The sequence below is a fragment of the Akebia trifoliata genome, chromosome 10 (assembly GCF_017979445.1).
Source record: "Akebia trifoliata isolate Shusen 1 chromosome 10, ASM1797944v1, whole genome shotgun sequence".
Taxonomy (NCBI): Eukaryota; Viridiplantae; Streptophyta; class Magnoliopsida; order Ranunculales; family Lardizabalaceae; genus Akebia; species Akebia trifoliata.
The window spans coordinates 2,594,557-2,612,465 of record NC_141384.1 but is presented as its reverse complement, the minus strand read 5'-3'; the positions used below and the strand labels follow the sequence as shown (position 1 = coordinate 2,612,465).

General features: G+C 34.5%; 2 protein-coding genes across 2 annotated transcripts; both read right to left on the bottom strand.

Moving 5' to 3' along the window:
* Positions 1 to 1,187: 1,187 nt before the first annotated feature.
* On the bottom strand, positions 1,188 to 10,556 carry LOC147392721 (protein SUPPRESSOR OF GENE SILENCING 3-like). The gene is made up of 4 exons (XM_086455992.1): positions 9,691 to 10,556; positions 2,023 to 2,314; positions 1,684 to 1,928; positions 1,188 to 1,568 (listed from the first exon to the last, which is right to left on the bottom strand). Exons 1-4 carry the CDS (start codon positions 10,414 to 10,416, stop codon positions 1,425 to 1,427), a joined length of 1,407 nt encoding a protein of 468 aa, XP_086312118.1. The 5' UTR covers positions 10,417 to 10,556; the 3' UTR covers positions 1,188 to 1,424.
* Positions 10,557 to 12,803: 2,247 nt separating this feature from the next.
* On the bottom strand, positions 12,804 to 14,722 carry LOC147392720 (protein SUPPRESSOR OF GENE SILENCING 3-like). Its single transcript, XM_086456491.1, has 4 exons — positions 14,186 to 14,722; positions 13,732 to 14,032; positions 13,412 to 13,593; positions 12,804 to 13,209 (listed from the first exon to the last, which is right to left on the bottom strand). The coding sequence occupies exons 1-4, from the start codon at positions 14,471 to 14,473 to the stop codon at positions 13,063 to 13,065; spliced, it is 918 nt and encodes a 305-aa protein (XP_086312617.1). The 5' UTR covers positions 14,474 to 14,722; the 3' UTR covers positions 12,804 to 13,062.
* Between the last annotated feature and the right edge of the window lie 3,187 nt (positions 14,723 to 17,909).

The window sequence follows — 17,909 nt, the reverse complement described above, 5'->3', positions numbered from 1 at the left end:
ATGTTGAGATAAATGAGTGAAAAGACTAGAAAAGAAATATTTTAGAAATGAACACATTCAAGAAATGTAGAGTAACTCCAGTAAAGATAAAACCAAGCGACAGTCGCTGAAATGGTTTGGGCTTGCTTAACTAAAGCTGATTACAATATCATTTAGAAGAAATATTCAAGTTTAAAGATCTAAAAGAACGAGTGGAAGACTCATACCAACGTGGATGGATAATGTGGAATAGAGAAAAAGGATTTTCTTTATAAAATTATTATCAGTTATAATAGTTTCGATGATCTGTCTATTGTTGCGAAGAATGTATCATAGTGCTCATCATTGGTATTGGATCACTTGACATAACAAATCACGTGACCTCTGAGGTCCTGGTCTCTCAAATTGTACTTTTAACTGTAATCAGCCCAATCTGATTGTTCTTGGAAACGATACAGGCATTCCTTGGTGTGACTTCATATCGCTTCTCTTGCTTGTACTGCAACTCAATAATATTCACATATTTTACTATCATTTTCGTACATTAGGATAGATGTCTTAATTTGTGTGCATAAGCTTAGCCGAACCACGTAATATTGTATTTTCTTGATTTATTTTTTTATTATTATTGTTTTTAATCCTTAAAAATCAATACAGCTAGGTATCTGCATATTTTAGTTGCTCTCATCATGTTTTGCATCAAGGATAGGTCCTCGAGGCAACGTAAAGAAGAACCATATATACCTCAACAATGTCTGGAAAACAGCATTTTGGATTGTAATTTTTGCATTTGTTGAAGTTAAAACATTCTATAAAATCTTTATAGCGAATCCTAATTGGGTTTAAGTTTTTTTTCTAAAATTTTCTAGGATCATTATCACTCTGCCATCTTCCAAACATCAACTTAGACTTCTTTTAATAAAAGATTTTACAAGTATCTTAAATGTGCTTGTGATATGGGTTACCTAAAAGGGGGGAAAACTTCACTTATGTAATGTGAATTCTGTCAAAGAAGCATCTGAAAATGAAGAAATATTCAGAATATGCTATGAGGGTCATGAAGATTTAACTATATTATAAAGTATGGTTACATACGAAAATTGAAGGTCTAAGACTACTGACATTTATACATAAAAGCATCTTTTACAAAGCCTGTGATAAAATAGAGTAGTTTTCTGGCTCACACTAATAAGTCATGTATATATATATTTTGTTTTGGAGGGTAAGTCATAAATATTTCTTTAAATATTAACACCATACACAACACATCATATTATCATCCAACAACAACAAGGCCTTATCCCAGAGAAATCATATTTTCCTACATTTTCCCATATTACCCCTTACTGTTCTAACCAACAACAAGGATACAGCAGTTGAGAGAAATTACTTACTATATGCATTCTTGCTTTTCCTTGATCATGAAATCTCCAAGGATTAGAAGCTTAGGCAACTGAAGTAGGTTCATTGCAACGATTTGGCTGCATATGAAATGATTTCTCCGTCTCCTTTCCCTCCATTTCATCTTTTTCAAGATTGTTGGTCAGTTGTTTGATGGTATCAGCATAATAGTTATCCAGATAATCAATCTGTCACAACATTTACAGAACGAAAATGCTTTGTAAATAATGAACCATCCAATTTTAATTTTTAATTTTTTTTAAAATGCGACGAAGACATTATTCAATTAAAGGGAAGAAATACCTCATTTTTGCATTCTTCAAGTTCCTCGCTGGCCTTTCGCCTAATTGTTTGAATTTCATGTTCACGTATACGAAGCTTTTGATTAATGACATCACAAGTCTCCATTAGGATTTTATTTTCTTCTGTTCCCATAGCAACTTTTTTCTCAAGTTCAATCAACTTGAGATCATTATTTTCCATGTTTTTAAAGGTATCAACAACCATCATCTTGTATGACTTCATCTCAAACTTTGGATTTTGTTTCCCTGTATAAGTAGAAATATTTCCCTCAGTAAGATAACAAATTCTAAGGGTATCTATCCACATATGTCGAGAAAATACCCATTAAGAGAACTGTACCTTTTGCATGGCTGTAGAACAACTCCATATCTCCTTCAGTAGCCATATAACAATACAATAAACGGTCCCCACTTGAATGCATACTTCGATGATTTTTCCACTCATCTTTCCCTCGACCTTCTCTAAGGAATTTTTTTTGCAAGCATTCCGCTTCCAAATATCCCACTGCAGAACTCGGAAAGATAAGCAGACTGACTCCACAATGACCGCTAGGTCCATAACAACTCTTCACTTTAATGATATTGTAATCTTTGAAACAGCTGAGCAATTCTGGGTTTCCCATTCCAATCCACTGAAGTTGACAATAAGCGGTTAGAGACTAGAGCCAAATATGAGGAAGATTAAAGTAATAGTCTATTAAGTGAATTAATCTTACAAGAGTTAACAAATGTTGGCACAGAAATATGTTAGAAGCTAAACATTATGCAGTTTCGGTTCTACCAGATTTCAACCAAAATATTTCAGTCACGTTGAAATAGTATCATTTAGAGCATTGCAATTCTTTCAGTATGTACATTTGAGAATATGACTCAAAGTTTTGAAGAACCATGTAATGACACTCATTTCACTCCAACATTATTGAGTAAATCCACTGAAAAGAACTCTACTTCAGATTTTGAATTAAGTAAAATAAATCCTATCTACTTCGCCAATCAATAGCAAATACTAATAATTATCCCAATAGCATATAGTATATTTTATTTTTATAATAAAAATAGGGTCGAGTTCTGATGACTCATGAAGAATGACACATGATCACTACCCTGTAAACAAAAGATCCCAATAAACTCTAATGGATTAACTACCTCTTTATGATCTTATTGTGTCCAATTGAAAATAGGAAAAACATAAAAGACAAAACAGTATCTAAGTGTGCTCTCATTGCACATATTATATTTTATGTTGTAAGTTGTGATTAAGTAATAGTATAATATATCCCTTAGACACTAAAAAGCCTGAATTGAATAGGTAACAAGTTATTTAGACAGATGCTGTAGATATTAATTCTCTGTTCTTTACAACAACTAAGATGTGTTGTCACATTTAATTTTTGTATCAAATTTGATTGTGAGATATCGGAAAGAGGAGGTTATTGGTTCGTAGAATGGGGTACTACTGGTCAACAAACAATGATGTCGGAAGGAAAGCGAGATTACAGGCGAAGATACAATAGAAACGATGTTGCAAATAAGAAGGACAAGTTAGAATGAAAGGTGAGTTTCCAGATTTAGTGTTGGATTGGCTACGTCAAGTTGTCAACAACTAGTTAACACAATAGAGAATGCATCACAGACAATTCATCTATGGAGTTCTTTGCTAGCCAGAGGAATTTAGTAGAGGTAAGATTGAATACCACTAGACTAATTTTGATCTCTCCATGATGGGGCAGTTCATTAAATGTAAGCACTAAAGTGGTAGCATCATGGGGATTTCGTTGAAATACTTTTCACATAGGATATAAACTTGCAAAGAAATACACATTGAGAACAACAAAAGCACTCCTGTCATGGAGGTCAAGATGACCATCCATAGAGCAGTTCAAAAGGACTGAAAGAATACAAGGGCCCATTCAAAACAGAAGATCAAAAGAACTACACTACTACTATTACAATATCATAGACTCCCACCTAAAAACAATCTCTTCAAAAAGAAGAGAGAGAGAGAGAGAGAGAGAAGAAGAAGAAGAAGAAAAAAAACTCATGAGCCTTTGACTATAAGAACAAATAGATTTAATCTCCTGAATGAATCACAATAGGAATCTACTTTACTTTACCTTCAAAGGCTCTAGCATTCCACTCTATCCAAATACCCCAACAAATTACAAATTACAAATGACAAAAGACTCCTTACATCCTTCATCAACCATTAAAAACCCAACTATTGAAAAGATTTACTACAAAAAAGGGCATAGTCCACATTATTATTTGAAAAAATGGGACCAAATGACATTAGTGAAGGGATAATGTGGGAGAAGATTGTACACAGATTCTTCTTTTTGCTTGCACATGACACAACAATTACAATAATCATAGCATGGGAAAACAGGTTACTAAGGGTCATTAGAGCAAGTGTGGCCGTCCAAACAACTTTGGATGACACTCTTTACACCAAATAAAAGAACTAAGGAAAATCCTACTAATTTAGTAAGGATAACAAGGAGTGAAATGATTGATAAAGAACTTAACATCCCAACTCACCCTTCTTACAGATTTGTTTGTCTTCCACTTCAAGGGGAGATGTGCACTATCAAACTAAAATCCAGTAAACCCACAATCAAATCCACTTACAGGTTATTCAAGCTCCTTCTAAAGCCTAGATTTCAAGAGTTTCCATCCATTGGTGTGAAAAAATTGAAATAACAAAGATAACACAATCACACAAACACACAAGAATTTACATGGTTCGGCAGTGTGCCTACGTCCATGGAACAGAACAAGAACAATCATTATATTCTCATACGTATTACAACCCTAGAGATCTCTATTTATAAAACCGGGAGTTACCAAAACATGTAAATCTCCCCAAAACAGAAACCCCCAAAATAGAAAACCGTTAAGAAAATATTACATGATTGCCCTTTTCACACCCCTTAAAAAATTCAGGTCGGGGGCTCCCCCTTGCACCCTCGTAGCTCTGCGTAACGCAACATAATACAAGATATTTACACAACACTTGGTTCCCAAACCATGTGTTGCACATATTGATTTTTTTTTCTTTTTCAAGTAGATAGAAAGTATAGAAGAGAAAAACTAGTCTCAACTGTAAATCCCCACACTACCTATTTATTGTGTAAATGTCCTTGTATTCTATTGTGCTAAGCAGAGTTGCAGGAGTGGATCCCCCGACCCAAATTTTTTAGGGAAACGAAAAGGACAATTGTGTAATATTTTCTTAAGGATTTTCTATTTTGGGGGGTTTCTTATTTGGGGAGATTTACATGTTTTGGTAACTCCCAGTTTCATAAATAAAGATCTCTAGAATAGTAAAATTGAAGAGAAAATAATGATTGTTCTTAATCTAATTCGTGGACGTAGGCACATTGTCGAACCACCTAAATCCTCGTGTTCTGTGTGATTGTGTTATCTTTGTTGTTTCATATTTTCACATTATCCTCCCAGAATCTCACCCGACCTTCCCACTCTAAAGCACTTCCTTATTCGAAATCCACACTACCATTTAGGAAACCTATTCAAGCACCCCCGACCTGCTGGAAATCCACAAATCCAAAGTCTTTTACTAGGGATTAATTTTTTATTAGGAGATTGTCTTTTATTAGGGATTGAATTTATTTCCTCTTTAGAATATAATTCTTTATTGTTTTAAAAGTAGAGTAGTATTAGGTATTTAATTGATTTAAAATTATAATATGAGTTCTATTGGTAGTAAAAGTTCAAATCTCTCATCGATAAATAAATAAATAAAAAAGAGTTCAAATCCCTTAAAAGTCATAGTAATAAATCTCTATATACATTGAAGATGGGGATCATACCAAGCATGTTGGAAGTTATTGTTTTAATAATAATATTTGTCTTCTTCCTTCTTTTGTCTTTTCTCTTTTTTTTCTTGTGTTGATAATTGCTTGTGTTACAAGTTATTGGATTTGACATTTGGTACCAGAGCTATGGCTATGATGAATGGCATGTTTCAACGACAACTTCTAAAGTTCAATGAGAAGAACTTTGAGTATTGGAGGATCCAAATGAAACTTATGTTTGAATATCACAAGTTTTGGGAATTTGTTGAACAAGGGTACATGGAACCAACAAATCAAGCAAATCTCACTCAGGCACAAAGAAATGCAGTGAAAGAAAACAAAAAGAAATATCGCAAAGCGAGATTTTAACTTTCAATTGGTGGACAGCGAAGTCTTTGAACAAGTTGCAAATGCAAAGATTTTAACTTTCAATCGGTGGACAGACAAGTCTTTGAAAAAATTGCAAACACAACTTCAACAAAAAAAGGTGGGACATCCTAAAAAATTCCTACAAAGGAGTTGCAAATCTTACGAAGGCAATTTGAGCTTCTTCAGATGGAGAAATAAGAAATTGTCTCTGATTAATTTAATCGGACATTGGTCGTCATCAATCAGATGAAAGCCAAAGGTGAAAGGATGTTAGATCTCCAAGTTATGGAGAAAATCTTTCGGGTCCTAACGATGCAATTTGAGTACGTGGTAACGACTATTAAGAATTTAAAAGATCACTGTTATGACGATTGATGAGTTGAGGGGTTCTTCACAAACCCATGAACAATGGATGAATGAGAAATCTAAAAGGGTAGCTTAAGAAGCCTTACAGATCCGAGTGGAACAGAGAAAAGGACAAAATAAGGAAGAAGACATACATTATTATTAAAATAAATAACCTCCAACATACTTCGTACAATTATCATCTTCAATATATATAGAGATTTACTACTATAACTTCTAAAGGGATTGGAACTCCTACTATCAATAGAACTCCTATTATAATTTTAAAACAATTAAATAACTAACACTACTTTATTTCTAAAACAATATGAAATTCTATTCTAAATAAGTAATAAATTGAATTCATAATAAATACAAAAATCCTTAACAAAAAGGGAATTAAAGTCCTAATAGGAGTCCCGGTTTATGGATTTCCAACAGTCTCCCTTAAACCAAGATCTTTCAATGCAATAATCATCCCCAACATCCATCCACCCTAGCCACACCCAATTTTTTCCACAATTTGTCGCCAAACATCCATGGTTGTTTTCCCTCAACATGGCTTTATTTACAATATTTGTCCTCCTTATTCCAAGCACTCTGAGTCTTTTGTGAGTATATGACCTTTTTCAACCAAGTGGTACTTGGGCATTCCATTCTATCATCCCACAAGAATATCTTAATTCCCTTGTCAAGTGGTACTTAGGTCCAAGTTCAACGGACTCCAGCCCGGTCCACATGAATTCTGACAATTAGGCATATTTGCGGGTTTGCCCCTGTACTACATATTTATCTATTTTATGCTAAAAAATTGCACTTACAATACTTGAATACATAACCTCTAACTAAGTGAAGTTTCCAACTAACCATCTTTCTTGAATTACTTGTTTTATATATATTCATATAAAATATTTTACACATAAATAATCAGACATGCCAAACTGCTCAACGGACCTAGTTCCCAGATCCAAACCTGATCCATGATGGACCTGGCCAATGCCCGGCCCATTGACAACCATAAACCTATCTACGCATATGTCCTTGAACACCTAACCCAAACAACTTGCTCTTATCCATGTTTACCTCTAGACCAAAGACATCCAAACAATAAAAGAGCCCTCTTAGGTATTTAAGTTGATCTTTGAAACTATCCAAAAATACTATAGTATCATTAGCGAATTGACCCTCCAACATGCTTCTTTCAATTGCTTTGAGATCATCCTTCCAAATGCCTCCACCACTAACAACCTATTCTAACACTTTCCATTAGGCAATGTATCAAATGTCCAAGTGGAGGTAAATTTCGATCTCTTAGGAAGGGGAAATTTTCAATCCAGCATGGAAATAATACATTTTTAAGGAAATGATGGACATAACTAAAATATAAGAAATTTTAGTTATAACTATATGAAATGAAGAAATAAAATGAAAACACATTTTGAAGCCTACTTAAACTGCCAACTAACATTTTGACATTCAAATTTTAACATAACCAGATCATGTTCTGAAAGGGCTGAAAAACATTATTGCCAATGAGCACAAGTCATTTAAGCAAATATCATATATAGATGCCACTATTGGTTTCTTATTTATTATTTGACTAGAGTTTACCCGTGTCGTAGACTAGAGTTTGCCCGTGCCGCATCCTCTCTGAGGTTAAGGGGCTAAAAGTGGACAAATAATAAGGTTGGAGAGGTATTATTAAGAAAGAGAGAGAAAAGGAAATATAATAAAGTGGGTTAAAGGGGTAAACGAGGAAAGATAGTAAAGTTAGAGGGGTATTATTGAAATAGCGGTAAAAGGGAAAATATAGTAAAATTGGAGGGATATTATTGAAAATGGGGAAGAGATAGAGAAAGGACAATAAAGTAGAAGGGGTAAAAAGTGAAAATATAGTAAAATTGGAGGGATATTATTAAAGAGAAGAGGAGAGGAAAGATAGTAAAGTTGAAGGGGTAAAGAAGAGTGGGGTGGGCATTATGTACCTCACTCCAAATTAGTGGCTGGAGGGTATCCCCCTATAATTGTAGCTACATTTGGTCCTACAATTGTGTTTTATTAGATAGATCCATATGCGTATAGAATAGGCATCCTCTTTAGGGTCAAGGGGGTAAAAGCAAAAAAATATTAAGTTGGAGGGGTATTATTAAAAATCTCTAAAGTTAAAAGGATAAAAGTAGAAAGATAATAATGTTAAGAGGGGTATTATTGAAAAAGTGGGTAAAAGAGGAAAGATGGTAAAATTGGAAGAATATTATTGAAAGGGGGGAGGAGGGAGAGGAAAGGCAATAAAGTTGAAGGGGTGGAGAAAAGGCAATAAAGTTTTTAGAATGAACCCTACTCTGATTGGACATATATCCCCATAATTGTAGCAACATGAGGACCTCACCGTTGAATTTTATTATATAGATTGTTGGGTGACACTTGAAAGCTTTAAAAACTAAAATGGAAAGAGGAACACCATGGATAGAGGTAAACTAAAAATTATAAGAAGACACATGCTTTACTAAAGCTACAACACAAGAATCAAATACACTTGAATAGAAAAATACAATTAATGTTGCATAAAGCCAATATTCAGGGGCACAGATGATGATGTAGATTGTTGGATAGCATCACATCCATTACCCACTAACATCTCAAAATTAAAATTCTATTAGCTGTCTTAAAAGAAAGCTAAAGGGTGGAATCCTATAAAATTTGTATTTGGAACAAAAACCAAACTGCCGTGAAAAAGACTAACACTTTCCTTAATAAAAAAGTAAGATTTTAAGCCTTATTAAGGGTAGCTTTGCTCAAATGGAAGCATGAAAGCCCTCTGGATTTCATGGAAAAACTCAAATAAAAAATGACGGCGACCGAACTTCCACATAACTGCCAAATTTAAAACTAAAATTCAATGTTAAAAATTAACTTTTTGCAAGAAAAAAAAATCAAAGTTCATAGAATTCCGTCCTCAACATCCCTAAATCATGGAATCATGGCTTTTGATGCTATAAGTTGAACCCAAGGATCCTTAGCAAGGGTGAAATCCTTGCTAACTTAGTAAGGCTGGTGGGACACAAAAAGAAATACTATTTTGGAAATTTCAACCTTTTCAGTCGAGTCGTGATAACAGGACGCCCCCCTTCTGACACACGCCCCCATCACAGAAGCGCAGTTCATTTCCTCGAGATACACAATAATAATGATTTATAGCTATGTGTATCCCGAGGCAAATGATCACATAGCTGTGTGATGGGGGCGTAGAGAGGTGCGTTAGAAAATCATTACACTTTTCGAGTATCGAAAATTCTAGTCTCCAATAGCACAGCTGAGATGGGAAGCTATTCTATTATACCTTTCTTTTCATCACAACCGAATATCTAGGAAACGCCGTGTTTTTCTCCAATCTCAGCCATTCGTTGGACATCTTTGCGCATTTTAAGCCAATAGCCTCAAATAAATAAAATAAAATACGAAGAAAAGTAAGAATTTACCCTCCCGTCTTCATCTCTATGAGATCGAGTGTTCTGTACGATAACCATCGGAGGCCACACGATCAAATGATCATCTTCAACCTCCTCTCCCAATCCCTTCCACTCCGTAATTTTTTCCTGATTCGAAACCAGAGTTCTCTCGCGACGATCCTTCAACTCTCCATCAAGAATCTCAGCAAACTTCCGATGCAATCTCACTCGTTTCGATCGAAAATTCTTCGCGTGGAGGATCACATTCTGGAATCCTCGGTACCATGCAACCGCTCCAGCTCCACCTTTACAAGCAGGACAATGGATCAACAAATAAGGATCATCGATCTGATCTTTAGTAAGAGAATCGATCCATCCAAAGAAATCTTTAAGCCATTTGCTTTTCTTAGCGATCTCCAAACTCAAATCATCAGAATCGTATTCTTCATCTCTACACATCCACTCATTATCATCTTCATCTGATTCATCTTGATCGTTTTCGATCGGCATTTTTTCAGGGCTTCGATCTGATCTCGAGCTCTCACCAAATGTAAAATTTCGAATCCGTGATTGTTGATTACGGAATCGAGGGAGATATCTTCCGGAATTTAGGGTTTCTGCTGGTCTTCTGTCGGTTCGACTCGAAGAAAAGAAATGAGTTCGGTTGAGAGACTGAAGAGTTCGATTTCTTGGCCATTTTTCTTCTTCATCTGAAGAGGAATTTATCTGACTCCAAGAGAGATTGCGAGTGGACATGGTGAAATTGCAGACGAGAGAGAAAGAGAGATTGCTTCGCTTTGCTTTGGTGAGAGAGAGTGAGCGATTGCGTAGCTGTGCTTAGGTTTATATATATAGAGTGAGAGAGAGAGAGAGAGAGAGAGAGGTTGCTTGGCGGAGTGAGTGAGGAACAGTAGAACAGTGGGGGGAACAGTGTGGGGTCTATGTTTAAGCTGACGTGGACTAAGAGAAAATGATTGGCTGAAAGCAAGCGCCTTAAAACATCAGTCCACATTCCTACTTTGGATTTGGATTCTGATTGGTTGATCTTAGCTTCCTCAACAAGTTTCTATTAAAATTTTATAGCTTATAAATAGTTAAAGAAATTTTGATGTGAACATTATCAAAATTTAATGGTTACACCATCATTACAATCTGTGGGCCTTTCACTGGTGGGCTCATAGAAATTTATTACTGTTGGATCTAACCATTTTCTCTTCACGGGTTTGTAGCTCTTCCACTATTATTATTATTATTATTATTTAAGTATACAAAGGGGTTTGAACTTAAGAGCTTCGGAATAATCCCACAAGGTCTTACCACTTAGCTAAATGGTCTTTCTTTTCTTCCATGATATTTATTGGTAAAGTTCATTACATGAAAATCTTAAATTCAAGGGTTAAGATCTGAAAATTAATTTAGAGAACTTCAACTGCCACACCAACTTTTGCTAATGTCACATGAGGATGTATGCGAATTTTTGTTGATTTACCTATGAATTGGAGTGTCATTAGCAAATGTTGGTGAAACTATAGAATCTCTCTTAATTTAGTGTGGCTTATCCATGGTTTTAAAACTCATATTAACATCTCGTCTCATCCATGAATGAGATTAAGTCATCTCGGACAAGTTTTCTGATATGTTTAAGTCGTCTCATTTAACAATGAGAAAAAATGAATTGTGATTTTAAATCTCATCCAATACATTAGACTTGTCTATCTGTCTCATTTGTGGATGATACCAAGATCTATCGAACGAGTTGTCTTAATTTAGGGCGAGATTTAAAATCATGGGCTTATCTCAATTTAGTGATTTATCAAAAGGTATGACGCCCCACATTGGCCAAGAAGACATAAATTATCAAAGAACAATTAATTCAGGATTTCATATAATCCTGGAACAATCAATCACACAACCCCATATGTATTGAGGGCATCCTAAAATTACAAAGCTAACCTTGTTAGGTTTTGTGTAATTAGTTATCCGAGATTCTGTGAAATCTCTTATTGACTTTTTTTGCGAGTAAAAAAACTTCTCATACAAAATATTTTGCGTGTGACTAAGAAAATTTTGATGAATTTTTGAGATACACTAAATTTTCCTTAAAAATAACAAATAAAATTACCTTAGGTTGTAATGTCTTCATCATTAATGTCATCACATTTAGGTTGTAATTTTTATCAATCTCTCAAAGAAGAACGAGATCAAGGGGTATGTCATTGGTTTGAAAACACATGGACATCTGAACGATTAACCAAAATCCGAGGATACAAGAAACACATTTCCTAGCAAATATACTGATTTTATTTCTTGAAATCTACAATGCATTGAATATCCATGAAAATATAAGAAATTTATATGAAAATATGCATTACGTGGGCACAATTGATTGAAAAATCCATTTATTATGAAAAGCTATTTTATTGCACATTATTTCTTTGTTAGACCAAGTAGCAGTATTTATTTATAGCCTTGTATTTGGCACTAGACCATATTTCTTCAATCTTGATACCAACAACTTATTTTCTTGTAAAATAAAATTGAAATGAGATTCATACTTAAAATTCTTATATTCTCTTTCACATGATGCATAGATGAAGTCAATTTTATTGGTGTTTGGTTATACAATGCAAATGATTTGCATGGAACACCCAAATTCTTGAGGAATTTCAGCAAATAATTTGTAGCACAAAACTTACTGCAAATCATTTGCAAAATCACAATGAAAATTTTTATTGCAAAGATCAATCAATCAAAAAATGAGAATCACAAGAGATTTTCCAATGATCATCAAGCAATAGTAGATCATTATCACAAACCATTTGCATTGCAAAACATTTGCAGTTCAAATCATTTGCAAATGCAAATGATTTCTAGTGTACCAAGCAGCGCATAAAGACATGTGCTCATATCTTCATTGATTTCTAAAATACGTAAGGATGTCAATGGGCTGGACTGGGTTTGGGTCGGGTTGTGAACCATTTGGTGCTGATGGGGGTTGAAAATCCTAACCCAAGCCCATATCAACAAGTACTATTTGCTAGGGCCTATTTATGAGTCAGGCTAGGCCGGATCCAATTTGCAAGATGTCTCTAACTTAAATGAAAAAAATTGAAGACTATGGAATAGAGTGGCTCACACATTAAATCAAAATTTTTCATTATATTACCACCATATAAATCTTAATACATACTACTACAACAACAACAACAACAACAACAACACAACCCTTAACCCAAATACACACAACAACAACACTACTAACAAAGCTTTATCCCAAACATACACAATAGTTTCAGAGTTTCCCACATTTCCCCTTACAACTAGTAGTTAGTAGCAACATAGGCAACAACAATCTAGTACTCTAAAGAAAGTAAGTCTGCAATCTTGATTTTCCAATAGAGCTTAGGCAACTGAAGTGGGCTCATTGCAATGATTTGCCAGCAAACGAATCGATTTATACGCCCCCTCGTGCTCCATTTCGAGTTTTTCAAGATTGTTGTTAGTCATTTGTTTGATGGTATCCGCATAATAGTTAAGCAAATAATCAATCTGTCAGAAGAACATACACATAGTTACTAAAATGAATAACATGAAAGAGCATTAAATAAAAATAAAAAAGGCTTTGTAAGTAATGAACCAAATAATTAACTTGGGTTTTTTTTAAATAAAATATATATCAGTGACCATTAAACAAGAAAAGGGCTTAATTTGTTTATTTTTTTTTTATAGATATAAAGCATATAAAAAGTACCTCATTTTGGTATTCTTCAATTTCCTCTTTGGTCCTTTGTTTCATGGTTTCGATTTCTAGTTCACGTAAGCGGAGCTTTTCACCAAGTTGAATCAATTTGTGATCATTATCTTCCATTTTCTTAAAAGGATCAAGAACCATCATCTTGTATGACTTCATCTCAAACTTTCGATTTTGTCTGCCTGTAAAATTAGTAACAGTGACAACAAATTAACGATTTGGACATCTACATATATTGTAAAAATATATTGAGAAAATAAACATTGTGCAAAATAGTCAGAGAGAAAAACAGATTCACTTGGAACACTTAGTTAAAGTACCTTTTGAATGCTTATTGAATAACTCCATATCTCCTTCTTCTGAAGCCATATAACAATACAACAAACGATCTCCACTTGAATACGTATGGTCGCTTCCATGATTTTCCCACTCATGTCTTCCCTGACCTTTTTTAAGAAAATTTTTATGTAAGCATTCAGCTTCCAAATATCCGGATGCAGAGCTCGGGAAGATAAGCAGACTGACTCCACAATGACCCATAGGTCCATAAGAATTCTTGATTTTAGTGATGTTGTAGTCTTTGAAATAATTGAGTAATTCCTCTTTTCCCATTCCCACCCACTGAAGTCCACAACAAACAAGAACTTAGTTTGATCATTGTAAGCTAAAAATTACACAAAATCAATAATAAAAAAAAAACAAGATCACGCACTAAACTCGAATCATTGGATATCAAAAAAAATAAATTAAGGGATGAAGAAGATAGAGAATTACTTTCAAATTTTCATCCGTACGACAGCGGGTATTCTGGACGATGAGCATTGGAGGCCACAAGATCAGATGGTCAGGATCCTCCAAACCCTTGTGTGATTGTTGATCATTAATAAGATTGCGAGTAAGTAGTGTTCGAGAATTTGGGGTTTTTTCTCCTCTTCTGCTGGTTCGATTATTTGAAGAAGAGGAACGAATGCGATGGGGAGATTGAAGAATTTTGTTTCCTTCTCCATGATCTTCTCCATTTGATGAAGAGGAATTTCTCTCGAGGAGATTGTGAGAAAACATGGTGATGAAGTTGAAGACGAGATAGATAGAGATGTAGAGATTGCTTTGCTTTGTAGAAATTAATTTTCCTCTGCTCGGTTTATATAGAGAGAGATTGCTTGGCTATGTGGAGAGAGAAAGCAGTAACAAACAGTACTACAGTACACCAGTGAAATAGGAATAATATTTTAAAACACGAACCGATATTTGGACTGAATATTTGTCATTTTGGTTGGATCACGGTTGGACCACGTTTACATTCGGTTGCATCAATTATCTTTATCAGTAGTTTTAGAAGAAAAAAATGTATATATAATATATTTTTCCTAAAAATGTATAAATTAATTTATTTAAAAAAAAAAAAAAAAAAGAAGAGATAATAATAAATAAATAAAAGGGACATAGTTGAAATGATTTTATTACAAAAACCGGTCCAACCTGATTGGCCCACCGGTCGCTCCATCCAGAAGCTTCGAAAAACTAGAGAAAAAAAGATTTGTCGAAGAAAAGCGTGTTTCAAGTCCAGTAAAAAATAAAACAAACAATTCGTACTTTGATGCGATGGATTCAAGGTCCTTTACTGAGATTCTGATTGGTTTGATCTTGGCTTCCGCACCAAGTTCCTTTGCTGAGATTCTGATTGGTTTGATCTTCGCTTCCGCACCAAGTTCCTTTTACTGAGATGTGATGGATTCCGTTGATCTTCGCTTCCGCACCAAGTTCCTTTTTACGAGTTATTAAAGTCAATAAATTTTGATGGGAATATAGTCTATCAAAAGTTGATGAAACCTAGGGCCCACTAACCAATAAATAATTGGACCATGGACCAAGCTTTATTAGGCCCACACGCTAGAGATTTCTTACTATTGGATCTGAGTTATCATGGGTTGGGGCTCAATCATGAGGTTATTCGTGAAGCCCAATCCATTGGGTAAAACTGCCAATCAATGTGTGGGGCCCATCTCAATTCAGATGACTGCTGTCATTTTTAGAAAAGAAAAAAAAAAAAAAAACCTTTCTTGGTGATTTAGTGGTGACAAACACCACCTCGACTTCAGTCTTCTCTGAAAGTAACAAAAAATGACCTAAATGCCCTTATTTCAACTTTTATGACCATTTGATTTTTATCTACATAGACTACCATTGTCAAACTTGGGGGCAAAAAAAATTTACCCTCCTCTTTAACCTCAAGATTCTATCACCTTCAACCTACAAACCTAAATAGCAAGACAGCATCTTTTAGATTTTGAAGACAAGGTCAGAGTTCAAGCAAGTTTACCTTAAGAGGTTGTAGATTTTGAAGATAACAAGTTTTCAGGGAGAAAAGTCAAGGGGTTTTGACTAGAGCTTAAAAGATAATAAATGGCATTTAGGTCATTTTGAATTTGGCCTTTGTGAGGATTTTTCGGTTCCAGTTAAATGGGCACCGATTGACACCCCTACATATAATATAACCCACTTAATAACATGTTCTCATATTATCCAAGACACAAACAAAGATAAGTTCATTGATTTTCTAAAATATATTGGGCTGTCTATGGGATGGACTGGGTTTGGATCTAGTTGTCCCCGTTCTAAAGTAGGCTCATTGCAATGATTTGCCAGCATACGAAATGATTCTTGTGCCTCCTCGCGTTCCATTTCATGATTGTTATTGGTCATTATTGGAACAAACTTTTTACATTAGTCTTTCAATTATCTGAAATTTACAAATAACCCTTTTAATTTTTCATAAATTAAAAAAAGGGTCCCTGTGACTATTATTTAGATAATCAATTTGTTAGAACATATATGCATAGAATTACTAAAATGAATGACATGAAAGAGCATTAAATAAAAAGGCTTTGTAAGTGATGAACCAAACACTTAGTTTGATCATTATAAGCTAAAAATGACACAAAATCGATTCATCACACACAAAACACAATTAATTTTCATGATTTCATTTGATAGATCAAATTACTATATTCATAAGCAGATATATATAAAATGTTGCTTATACCCAAGGACCTTGTAGAGTGTATAGACCGAGATTCTCTTTTCGTTTTTTTCATAAAATTTTGTGTGACATATGGAGAATGACTCATGAAAAAACATCTGACTGTCTAAGCACGAAATCTTATAATTTCCAAATAATATATACATTTGGAGGATACTTGCATTCAAGATAAATTCCAATAATTGGATTTCGTGTTTACATGATCAAGATTATATCAATAAAAGAAATTAAGAGATATAGAAGAGAGAGAATAACTTTCCCATTTTCATCTATGCGAGAGCGGGTATTATGGACGATGACCATTGGAGACCACAAGATCCTCCAATCCCTTTGGTGATTGTTGATCATTAATAAGGTTGCAAGTGACGAGTGTTCGAGAATTTTTTGTTTTACCTGCTTTTCTGCTGGTTCGATTGTTAGAAGAAGAGAAATGAGTGCGATTGAGTGATCGAAGAGTTGTGCGATTGGGGTTATCGATGTTCTTCTCCATTTGATGAAGAGAAATTTCTCTTAAGCAGACGAAATTGAGGCAACATTGTGGTGGAATATAAGACGAGTGGGAAAGAGATTGCTTCACTTTGCTTTGTATACACAAACTACTCTGTTTTGCATTATATAGATTATAGAGTGCGTGATAGAGATTGCTTGGTGTTGTTGAGACTTAGAGATTGAGATTGCTTGGTGTGATGGAGAGAGTAACAGTAGTACAGTACCAGTGAAGTGGGAATAATGGTTTTAAAACCGATATTTGGACCGATTTTATTAAAAAATTCATTTGAACCCGGTCGGACGACCGGTCGCTCTATCTAGAAGCTTCGAAAAAACTGAAGAAATTGATTGGTTGGATCTTCGCTTGCGCAATAAGCTTATTTTTTTTTTAATAGTTTAGGAGTTGATAAATCTTGATGAGAACATGGTTTACCAAAAGTTGATGAAACCCCATCGGCTCGGCTCACTAAGCCACAAATTATTAGGATGTGGGCCTCATATTAATGGGCCCACACTAAAACAATCAGGATGTTTTCAGTGATTACTAGGTATCTCTATGGATGGTAGTAATCAAATATTTTTTGAAATTTTCAGATACTAAATTTAAATTCAGATGAATTTTTTTACATTTGATTCCTCATCGTTTTCAAAATATCCACTCAAGATAGAATCGGATTTGGATTAAATTAAATATAATAATAATAATAATAATAATAGTAAGGAAAGGATTGCATGAACCAATGGACCATGTAGAGTATGGACCGAGGTCCACATTTGAGCTATGTGGACTGTCACACTGCTCTGTTTGTTAGGAGTGCAATTTGGTCCAATTCAACCGAGAACCGAATGAAACTAATAGCTTTGGGGTGGTTTGGAACAAGTTGCGGTTCGGTTATGGGTTATGAAAATGATGAACTGATCAATTTGATTTGGTTATTGAATCAAGTTTGTATAGAACCGAACCCCTAT